At 34.3% G+C, this 11969-nt stretch overlaps 1 protein-coding gene across 1 annotated transcript; it reads left to right on the top strand.

Moving 5' to 3' along the window:
- Positions 1-2862: 2862 nt before the first annotated feature.
- LOC112467666 (venom serine protease 34-like) lies at positions 2863-8913 on the top strand. The gene is made up of 8 exons (XM_025036371.1): positions 2863-2985; positions 5939-6144; positions 6282-6479; positions 6659-6857; positions 7822-8034; positions 8116-8267; positions 8404-8560; positions 8768-8913. The coding sequence occupies exons 1-8, from the start codon at positions 2949-2951 to the stop codon at positions 8791-8793; spliced, it is 1188 nt and encodes a 395-aa protein (XP_024892139.1). The 5' UTR covers positions 2863-2948; the 3' UTR covers positions 8794-8913.
- The last annotated feature ends 3056 nt before the right edge of the window (positions 8914-11969 follow it).

The following is an 11969-nucleotide window of genomic DNA, read 5'->3' on the forward strand; positions in this document are numbered from 1 at the left end:
TTTCATGCTGTCTTACACGTCAGACGACATACGTGAAAATTGTTACGCAAGGGACACACAATGTTCCAACAGACACCGGCGACGTTAATTAATAAGCCGCTAACATGGTAATTGCTGAGGGGTTTTGCTTTTGTTCTACGACTTAAAAGAGAAGGGTTTGAATATATTAGTTTAACTTAATATGAAAGCGATGGTACTAACATCATATACATATATTTATATGCATCAGAAAAATGTCCGACGGACGTTTGGTCGTAGAAAGATTGCAATCACTCCTGTATAATATTGGAAACTAATTAAAAATGTACGTTTTAATGTTATAAGTTACGCTTAGAGTCTCATCTCATTGTCAGTTTTTGACACAGTTTATAATATAAGTTTTAATATTATATAAACACATGTTGAGATATCTACGTTAGAAATATTTATCTTTTCTTATTAGTTTTTTTTTTATAGTTGTTGCCTTATGTAACGTGTCAGTCTTTTTACATTCGCATAAATTTTTGTTTATGTATAGGTACCTTTATTTCCAACTTTTGTGATGCACACACACGCATTAGCACATTAATTTCCGCAGCAATAAGTGGATAATGCGTAACCGATTCGGCGAACATGTATAATTATATTACATATAGCATTATTTTTTACTGATTGTAAGTACGATTTACGATTATCGAAAGCCGCTTAATGCTTGAAGTTTATATTCAAAATTTACCTTTAAAGGGCAAATAAAAAGTTTTTATAACCTTATCGACATTTTTTTACTCAAATTTTTATCACACATCATATAATTTTTTATATATACAACTAAAATTTACATCAATATACATATAAGTGATTTTATGTTAAATAATCATGTATAATATATATATATATCATGTTAAACTTAATTTGAAGATCTCGTAGAATTGATCAAATTTACCAATCTTTTTATTATAAACCTATTTATTTTTACTGCTGCACGATAAAATATACAGAATATGAAAAATCTATTGTATACCCTTGTAAAAATATTTTATAATTGTAAGATATATAACATTATATCAATAACATTATAGTAACTCTGTAGTTTTCATACACTATATAGTCTATAGTATTATCAAAAGTATTTTTATATTTATGAAGAATATTTGAGAGACACTGCGTTCTCCAAAAAAAATATAGATATCCATTTAAAAAAAAGAAAATGTATCTGTCCTTAATCTATTTTTACAATATATTTAATTTATATTCTCAGTAAATATTATGCGTTATACACATATAAGTGCAAATTATGCAAAATTTACTGACTCTTTCTCTCAACAATTATTTATTTTGCTCTATACTAGTAGTTTAATATATCCCACACACAATGTTTATAAAACTTGAAGTCGACGTAAAAGTCGTCGTTGTTATTTGTTTTATTATGTAAGTAGCATGTTTTATCGTATAAAGTAGTGCTGTTAAAGTGATAACTCTAAGTACCTTCATTATTTTTAATGCGTCTGAAGAAGATTTCTATATTATTATTTTCACACTTTCTTGATATATTGACAGTTGACAAAAACTACTTATTAATATTGCAGTTAATATTGCCCAAATTTTACAGAATTTATTGATGCAACGCCAATATAATGTCAAAATTAATTTAGTTATATTAAGAAATGTGTCAATGACATTATTTAAAATAACAAAAAAATGTTGGAAGAAAATTTTTGTTAACCATAACATATTTTTGAAGTAATTTTTCTCAGATTAATTTGCTATTTTTATTTAATTTTTTGCTTCTGCAAAAAAAAACAGATATTTAAGAATGACATATTAACGAGAAAAAGTATCTATAATACAGGATAACACGTAATATACATTTTACATAATACGTGTTTTTTATCTTTTTTATTCACAAATTCTTGGAGAAATAAATCTGACATTTTATTAATAAAAATTTTGTTAATAAAAACGTTTATTTCTTCCTTTCGTTTTACGATTTCCTATAATATTATAGGTGAAGAGAGAAGTCACCACGCTCGGACACGAGTAATAGGACTGAGGATAATATTATAATCAAATGATATGGAATTTACGCTTTCTCACACATTACTCGAGGCTGTCAAAAACAAAAGTGAAGAATAAAATAATATTCCTTATTTATTTTAATAAAAGCTATATTTTACTTTAATTTAATAGTATTTCAAGTTAAGGAACATTTCACAAAAAAATATTTTTAATTGTATCTTAGAACACTATGCCAAAAAAGTTTGCTCATTAAATACATGGTACAAAGCAATTAGCTTGGAAATAATAAGAAAATTCGTGGGATTGAATAAAGTTTAAATATGAATTTTACTTAAAAATTTTTATGAAACTGAGTTTGACAAATTTTAACAACTTTAGATTCAAGAAAAGTTACTTTTCCCACATACGCATTCAGATCGTCAAGTATCATATTACACATATAAAGAATTAAGTTGATCTTCAAAGATGAATTAATTGTAAGTTATACTTATTATTGGAGAGATTAGACACAAATTTCTTTTATATCTTTTTAATATGTAACTTTCTTCTTTTCGTTATACACGCTAATATTTTTTTTTACTCTCTAAACACAATTATATTTGTCAAATTTTGTTCATTTGCGACGTTTGTACAAGGTAAAATATATTGCCGCTGCAATTACTGTCTACCGATAGTACGTTTATTACGTATGCGAAAAGAAGTATAGAACGGTATAGACTGATAGATATTTGTGCATTTTCGAGGCGATATAGAAATGAATGCCTACGCGCGTTATCATTGTTGTACGCAAAATGATAGGACTGCAGTCGACCCATGTTCGTCACAAGGAACAATTGCCTCTTTATGCCATTTTGTCAGTAAAACACTTGACACGGTACACTTTATACGATGCAAGCTACCGGTTTGATCATTTACAAAAGTTACTTGTTACGATACACTAGTGTGTCCCGACGATGGAGTTTTGTTGCAAGTTCTACAGAAGCATAGAATGTACGTAAAAGTTAAAATTAGCACCAATTGAATCGGCCGTGAACTAGTCCAAACTTCTACGAGATTATCATTTCTACACAATAACAATTTTCAACAATTACATAAGCAGTAACGTATTAAACATTAGGAGTTTTATTTGTTACGTTACTTGGAGCACTTTTTTATATTATATATATATGTATGTACGTTCTTCACTTTTATGCCGCATTTGCAAGAATGTCATTATTTCTTTTCCTTAATGTGCTCTAACATCAATCTACTACAACGTTAATGAAATTTAAATATTTTACATATTATAATAAATCTTGGAAAACTTTTACTACGCAGGATATCACTATTATAGAAGAATTATAGAGAATAAAAATTTGTAAATGTATCTAATACCGTTTAATCAATATTTCAATGGAGATTTTATTTTCCAACACACGCACCTGTTTCTTCTTCAACATTATACATATAATTTATCTAGTTAAATTGTGCACATTAAAATTCTATTTACGATTTACTATTTACATTTTCATTAAAAAGAAATAAATTTTTTAATTTTATAATGAAATATATAGAACTTGTGCCAAAGTACGCGCTTATTATTTTGGTGCTCATTAATTTAATAACACCTTTTGCAAAAAAAAAATGCGAAATATTTTATTTAGAATTCCTTTCTAATTTCAATGAGCCTTATATTGTGAAGTACACTTTACATAAGTACGTGAGCTGCTTTTAATGTAGATACATGTCTCATCAAGTTCATCATTACCTTTATGCTATTTCAAAGATATCTGCTTTTGCTCTAATTGCAAGCTACAACCGTAAAGATAAGACACCAGAGATATTATCAGTTTTCAGTTTACTTAATCTTTGTATCAGAATAAAAGCAGACGCATATGTCGTACAGCGTGTGTTATTTGTCAGAACAGTAATTTATCTTCGCAAGGAAATGTCTTCTTAAGTCTAAAATATTTTGGTTGATGTACCATGCAAGCAGGTATTCAAACTTTTACTATTACTGTACTAGAAGAGTATATGTTTGAATGTGTACATATGTATAGTCAAAATAATTATGCGTATATAATGAATTGTATAAAAGTAGAACATAATAATAAATAGTTAGTACAATTGATACGAAACCAAGAAATTCGTCTTCGTGTTCAATAATTGGATAAGTCGGAACAGTTAATAGTAATAATTGTTAAAATTGTGTATTAACTCTATTAAATTATCAATTATTGAATTAAAATAGTGATATCAAGCGAATTATAAAATGTTGTTAAATTCACATCATATATGTAGTGCAATAATGTATTATTTTAAATACGTATGTCAAACGTTTGGTTGAGTTATACACATAAATTAGAAAATAACAACAGAGTATTTTATATTAAAATTTTAGTTTTAATACTTTCATATAATTCACCTCTTTACAACTTAAAGAAACAGATGTGACCCAGCTAAGCAAAGCTTACGAAGCAAACGTAATTCTTATCAATTTCAATTTACTTATACTCGATAAACGAGCGCTTGTTATACAACAAAAAAAGTTTGATTGTTATTTTTGCTTAAATGTTTAAGCCTAAATTTCAATCTACTTTGTACAAACGCGCGCGCACGCACATACACATACATTTTTATAGAGTATATTATATTACATACAATAATATGTTTAGTGATAATAATTAGTAATAATAAAATAATATACTTGGATCAATAACACTGTTTAACAATAAAACCACAAAAACGAATCTTGTGACATCTGGTAGTTTTTTTGGACGCTTAATATGATCCCGTCAAATTACTCCATCACGTCACAATTTCGAGAAATTTACAATTAAAGTTGCAAAAAATAGGCTATTTTAATGTATTTTGGCATATCATGACTAAGATATGTGGCGTGTTGGAGAAGTTTAATTGCAATCCATTTTGCCAATAATGCCATTTTTAATTTATAAACTTTGACATCAGTTAAAATATATTTTATAGGTCCTTAATAGCTCTATGCGTAAGTCGCATCTTTGACACAATATAGACTCTACGTTAATCATCAATATCTTTTTAACCATAATCGACACAACAAATTCCATTTTTTGATTGAATTAAATTTCTCTAATAAAATAGCCCATTTTTGTAACTTTAACTATAAATTTTTCAAAATTGTAACGTAATGTAGTAAATAAGCAAACGAAATCGTATTCAGAGTGTCCAAAAAACTAACGGATGCTACAAGTTTTGTTCTTGTGCTCGAAAAAAAGTAATTTTTTGTTAAGCAATTAATGTAATATATATGAAAATATATGAAAATAGTGATTTCTACGTTTCCTATAAAATATATATTTTTAATATTATTTAAACATATAATAATGCAACGTAATATATTTAATAAATATATAAATTTTAAGAAAATTTATAGATTTAATAATACATTTTTTTTATTATTAATATATAGATTTTAAGAATAGTTTTGTAAATAACCTATGTTCGAATTTTCAGTTTCTTTTTTTTTATAGTAATTTCGAACAATTCAAAGAAACTTTAATTGTTATTTGTGTACATATCAATAATAAAACAATACACAATATACTTAATAAATAATATACAATAATACACACAAATACACACACACACACACACACACACACACACACACACAGGAATATTAGGTACCATTTATATTTACTTATAAAACTATACTGTTACTGTACTGTTACATACAAGGTCACGGTATAGGTGATATACCCCTTCCCTCTCATATACCTATCTTATTGTCATTTTTATCTTCTAGGTTAGAAGATAAAAATTTATAATCACGTATTTGTTATTAGTCAAAAAGAAATGTTAAACTTTATCAGTAAATATTGTCAAAAGAGCTTAATAAATATCGTAAATGCCATATTCAAAACTCTATATTATAATACGGAATTTTATCAATATAATTATAAAGCAAGTAAAATTATTCTAGTCCAGGTAGTTTTATTCGGCTTATTGCTGTCACTCTCAATACTAAATGGAGTTGAATCTGATTGCAATTATTTTCAAAATTTGGAAGCTGGACAAACATATTATGTATATAATCCCGAGTATCCCAAGGAGTACCATGGTGAAAATCATTGCATTTGGAAAATGGCAAGTCCCTATAATACCAAAATAAGCTGTTCTATTGAAATGGTAAGTATGTTATATGAATATTTTCGAAATTTATGTATAGACATATCTTTAATTGAGTTCTCAAGCATAATATTATTACCAGAGCTGTTAGAAACAAGACGAGAAAGGAAGAAATAATTTAATAAATTCTTTTATAGAGTAATATTAACTGTTTTCAAGGGAGACTTTCTATTCTATTTGCTGATGGTGAGGTATTTAACTATTGTGGTAAAAATACATTTGTTCTCAATGGAACAAATCCGACTATAAAATTCGACTCGCAATATAACTCGAATGGTCGATTTTTATGCCAGATTCAAACGTCAAATAACTGCAATTGTGGCTGGAAAAAAGTAGTAAGTTTAAATTAATTTTTGTGAGATGTTACTTCTTCTTATTATGGAAAGTTTATTTGCTATTTATTTATCGTTACTTAATAATTTGGCTTTAATCAATTATGCAACAATTTATTAAGAATGCTAAGTTAAGTATTGAAAATAAAGTATCCGTCATTATTTGCATTGCTTATACTTAGACCAGGATAGTAGGCGGTAAGGAAACAGGGGTAAATGAATATCCCATGATGTGTGGCCTCGTTAATTCTGTAGACAAAATTATATATTGCGGTTGTACCATAATATCTAAAGAGTACGTAATAACGGCAGCCCATTGCATAGATGGAAGAAACATTACTATATTGGGCGCAGTCGTTGGTGAACATGATACAACCACAGGTAATTGTTAAAATCTTTTTATACACATGTAATTAATATATATTTAGAAGTAAAGGATATAAAGCAAATAAAATTTCTGTTTACAGTTGCAATAATATCAAATTATATCTCATAGTTACTTTCTGTTTCTAATATAAATTTATTTAAAAGTAATTTTATGTGTGTGTGTGTGTAAGTCTTTTTCATCGCCAAATTTATTTCGGGGAACAAAAATGTATCAAATCTGGCGAATACGACGGGTGCGGGTCGTGATGATGGTCACATTTTTTTAACCAAAAATTGAAAGACGATGATTAACGAACAAGCGGGTTCGTTGTCATGCAGAAGAAATCATTTATCCGATTAGTAAAACTCGGGCCTAGAACGCCAAATTTGCTTCAAAAGTCGATCTCTAAACATCTCGATAGCGATAGTCGATCTAGTTCATTAATTGACTCTGTCTGCTCTTGGAGTACATACAAGTTCCCGGTGCACCATACTACGCGAATAAAAAAAGATGAGCATTGTCTCATTGTCTTCGAGTGACTGATGACCTGCTTCTTTGAATCGCCTAAAGCCTAAACTACAGAAACACTACTGTACGATTAAGACAATCACTACCGTATGCTTTTCGCATTATTTGATACGTTTCTGTCGCAGTTTTTCCACTTTTAAAGCAAAATTTAATCGCAGGCCATTGCTCCGTTCTTGAAATCTTGACAAATGCACAAAAACAAACAATCTTTTAATGCTACCAAAGACTACTGCACTCAACGCAATAAAAAAATTATGAGAGACTCAGAAAGGTTGACACTATCTAGTTTCAGTATTGGTTTTGAGGAATTGCATACGTCTTTCAAAAAATCAGTCTGGCAACTTTTCAAACACACACACACACACATATCGTGTATACATATAAATCTTATTAGATTACATTAGATTTATACAAAACAAAACTTGTACTTGTAATATACATTGCGGGTAGGTAGGGATACTAACGCAACCAGGCTGTTCCGCCTGGACAACTGCACAATTCATCCTGGGTTCAGTAACCTGCAAGATGCTCAGTATGCTCACAACGATGTAGCTGTTTGTAAGATTGCTCGTAAAATCGAATATAACGCTCAAGTTGGTCCGGTCTGCTTACCATTTCAACATAAACAAGACTCGTTTGCTGGTGATATCGTCACTGTGTTGGGTTAGTATTTCTTGAGTATTTCCACGGTTATCGATATCGATCTATACAATTATATGATTTAATCTCATTCACTCGCATTAGGCTGGGGTTTACTGGAATTTACTGGCCAAAAATCGACTACGCTTCAAGAAGTGAAATTAAATGTAATAACTCTTAAAAACTGCAAAGAATATTATTCTGGTATAAATTACAGTAATATGTGTACTTTTACTCCAGGAAAGGATACATGTCAGGTGAAGAGATAGTTATTTCATCTTTTGAACTTAAATGATATGGCAAATTTGTGTAAAATGTATTATTTAAGAATCGTGATGTAAAAATTATCCGCAAGTCATAGAGATTCTATTTCTTTCTCTTTGCGTGCCATAGATGGACAGCGGTGGACCTCTTCTATGGCAAGATCCTACAACGCACAAGCTTGTATTGGTTGGTATTACATCTTCCGGTGTTGGTTGTGCTTCAGACACTCCTGCTGTCGCGATGCGTACAGGGGCTTTTATCGATTGGATAGTATCTGTAACACCTGGTAAGAATAATCGACAGAAAGGCGAGTCAGATGTATGAAAATTTTATCGTTGCAAAAGAGAATCGGCCTAAAGCCCCAGACCCACACTTTTTCGTAACAGTAACAGTAAAGTTTCGAGCAACGCGATTGGTCGAATCTTTACTGTTACTGTTACGAAAAAGTGTGTCTCCGGGCCCTAATACGTACATTTATCGCTTTTGATTATAGATGCTCAATATTGCCAAATTGAGTGACCTCGGCGTTATTGAAAAGAAGAATCGTTTTACGAGATTATGATGCTGGCATTTTATTTATATAGTTACATTGTAGCAAAATATTGGATTGTACAAATATGTCTCTATATAAAAATATATGTACATAAAAATATATGTAATACAAAAATACGCGTTACCTCTCTCTCTCTCCCTCTCTCTCTCTCTCTCTCTCTCTCTCTCTCTCTCTCTCTCTCTCTCTTTCTCTCTCTCCTTCTCCCTATGCCCTTCTCTCTCTCTCTCTCTCTCTCTCTCTCTCTACACTCTATCATCTGCACTCTGCTGTTCCTTGCGGCGTTCGCCCAGCTAGTGGATAGTAGTGTTGGTACGCGTGAGCTGCTGCTATTGGCCGGCAGTGTCTCTGGAGCGCGCGTGCTTGCCGTACTAGGAGTCCCTGTCACTCGACTTCTTGGTCGCAACGTGTAACTCTGACCATCTGAGTGTAAAGCCCCTTGCACAATGCCAAGCAACAGGCAATAGGAACAGGGAATAGAAATCAGAAATCATGTATAAATGCAGAATAAACAGTGACACAGGCAATAGACACAGAGTTTCCGTCACGTTGGAAATTCTGTGCCTATTGCCTATTGCCTATTGCCAACCAATCATAGCATTTGAATTTTTTAGGTTGTAATTAACGATTTTTTGGTTATTTCCTGTTCCTATTGCCTGTTGCCTGGCATTGTGCAAGGGGCTTTAAGCATGGAATCGCGAACGTGTGTCAAGTGCAAAAAGACGATTGCCAACCTGGTACTCGAGTGCACGGAGTGCAAGAGGGTGTTCCATCCCGGCTGTATCAGGCCTTATGCTGCAACCAAGTATGCACATACTTGCTGCAAATCTCTATCGGCTTCACTTGACAACCCTCTTTCACCGGCTGTCGATGCGGGGGCGCACACCTTTGATTTTTCGGGTGGATCATCATGCTTTCCGGCGCAGACTCAATCCCAGGAGCACGTTGCAATCCACGTCATGTTCCAGAAGCTGTGTGAGCAGTTAAGTGATTCCGATGCCAAGCTCTCTGCTTTCGTTGACGAGCAACGACGTACGAATCGCGAGATTAATGATAAATTGAACAGACTCAGTCTCATCGCGGACACTGTCGCGCTGAACACCCAGCGCATTGACAAGCTTGAGCAAGAAAGCGCTGCTCTGGCGCGTGATGTCCAGGCTCTAAAGGCCTCTCAGCTTGTCCCCCGTGCCCGCGATGAGACGGAGGACGAATCGTCTGCTGCGTCACGTGTCCCTCGAACGTCGGACCTTATAATTTCCGGTATCCCATTTTCTTTTACCGAGTCATCTCGCGAGGTAGTTGCGAGTGTATTTCGTGCGCTGGGTATCTCAATTGACTTCCGACGTTCTCGAGACTCGTGACGTTGCGGCGCGTATTGCGTCGTCAGATCGTAGTGCCGTGTCTGCGGGCGCCCCTGCCGCCGATGCTGACGCCGAGGGTCGGAGGAGGTCGGTCATTGTTGCGCTCAAGTCACGCGAGATCCGAGATCACATAGTTAAAATCATGCGCGGCAAGCGCCGACTCGCTGTCGGTGACGTTTTCTCTACTGGCGTACCTGGCAATATCTACGTCAACGAATTGCTCCCGACTCACACCTATAAGCTGTTGCGTCAAGCGCGGGTCAGGGCGAGACAGCTGTCGTTCAAGCACGTTTGGAGTAACGACGGGCGAATTTTTGTCCGCAAGGACCGTGGCCTGCCTCTAATCACCATTGCCTCCGAGGCTGATCTCGACAAGCTCCAGTGACTTTCGACGGCAGCTGTGGTTCCTTCTGCTTCGCGTGGTTGTCTCAAGGTCGCGTGCTTCAATGCCTGCTCCCTTCCTGCCCATATTGAGTCAATCCAGGCTTTTGTAACGTCAAACTTTTTTCACATAATCTCTATTTCTGAAACCTGGCTTCACTCGCACATTTCTGATGACTTAGTTCGCATCCCTGGTTATTGTCTGCTACGAGTGGACAGGGAGGGCAGGGAGGGAGGGGGTGTCGCTTGCTATATCCATGACTTGCTGCGTGCTCGCGTCTTGGCGTCGTTGCCTCCGTCCTTCTCTAATGAACCTGAATTTCTTGTTCTCGACGTTCGTGGCGACGCCTGCGAGCCTCTCCTTTTTACCTCTATGTATCGTAGGCCGAGAGGTAAAAATTTCAGTACATACGTTGACACTCTTACTTCTGTTATGTATGATTACAGGAACATTATTATTTCGGGCGATTTAAATTGCAACCTCCTCTCCTCATCGTATGAATCCAATCATCTCAGAGACATAGTCTCGCAATTGTCACTCAACATTGTGGAGTCGCATACGACTTATCACACTAGCTCTTCTGACTCATGGTTGGACGTTTTTATCGTTGATAGCTTGGACAAGGTTTCTTTTCGTAAGTCTGATGCACCTTTTATCAACGGTCACGACCTTATTGAGCTTACGTATTTATTTACGGTTCCGTCCCCCACGGAACGAACACTGACTCGTCGCAGTTACAAGGAATTTGACGGCCATAGATTCGTCGAAACTCTAACCTCCACGTTGTCCTCATCTTTCGCGGTAGACTTTGGCCAGGAGAGCCTGAGTGGGCCTGATTTGGACGACATCCTAAACACCATAACCAAAGATTTCACTTTTAGTCTAGACAAGCATGCGCCCATCCGCACTTTTCACGTGAATCGTCCTCCAGCACCTTGGCTCACAGATGCTCTCGCTCGTGGAATTCGGCATCGCAACCGTTTATATAATATTGCCCGAAGATCAGGTTCTGTTCTTGATTTTCACATTTATAAGCAGTTTAGGAACAATCTCACGGTGGAATTGAGGAAGGCTAGAGAACGCTTCAACATGACGAGGTTAACCGCGATTTCTACCCCATCCAGGCTATGGCGTGAGCTCGCTAATCTCGGCCTCATCGAATCGCCCTTATCCTCACCACTTAACTACTTCTCACGTGACACTCTGAATGCTCACTATGCCTCCATCTCCAATTGCTTTCCTTCTTGTACTGAATCTCAATTTTCCGATATCATCTCATCCATAGTGCCTGATACTCCTTCCTTCAGTTTTTCTCAGATTACCGTTGATGATTTATGTTCCTTTGTCTCCTCATATTCTGTTTCACATGCCTCAGGTTGTGACCACCTGCCTCTTCATGCTA

The sequence above is a fragment of the Temnothorax curvispinosus genome, unplaced genomic scaffold (genome assembly GCF_003070985.1).
Source record: "Temnothorax curvispinosus isolate PA1 unplaced genomic scaffold, ASM307098v1 QBEX01001663.1, whole genome shotgun sequence".
In the NCBI taxonomy this organism is placed as follows: Eukaryota; Metazoa; Arthropoda; class Insecta; order Hymenoptera; family Formicidae; genus Temnothorax; species Temnothorax curvispinosus.

Bases quoted from the DNA above. Each gene is read 5' to 3' on its own strand.
- LOC112467666 (XM_025036371.1), top strand. From the start codon at position 2,949: ATGGAGTTTTGTTGCAAGTTCTACAGAAGCATAGAAT. The intron at 6,145-6,281 runs GTAAGTATGTTA...ATTCTTTTATAG, and splicing joins TAAGCTGTTCTATTGAAATG to AGTAATATTAACTGTTTTCA. The intron at 6,480-6,658 runs GTAAGTTTAAAT...GCTTATACTTAG, and splicing joins ATTGTGGCTGGAAAAAAGTA to ACCAGGATAGTAGGCGGTAA.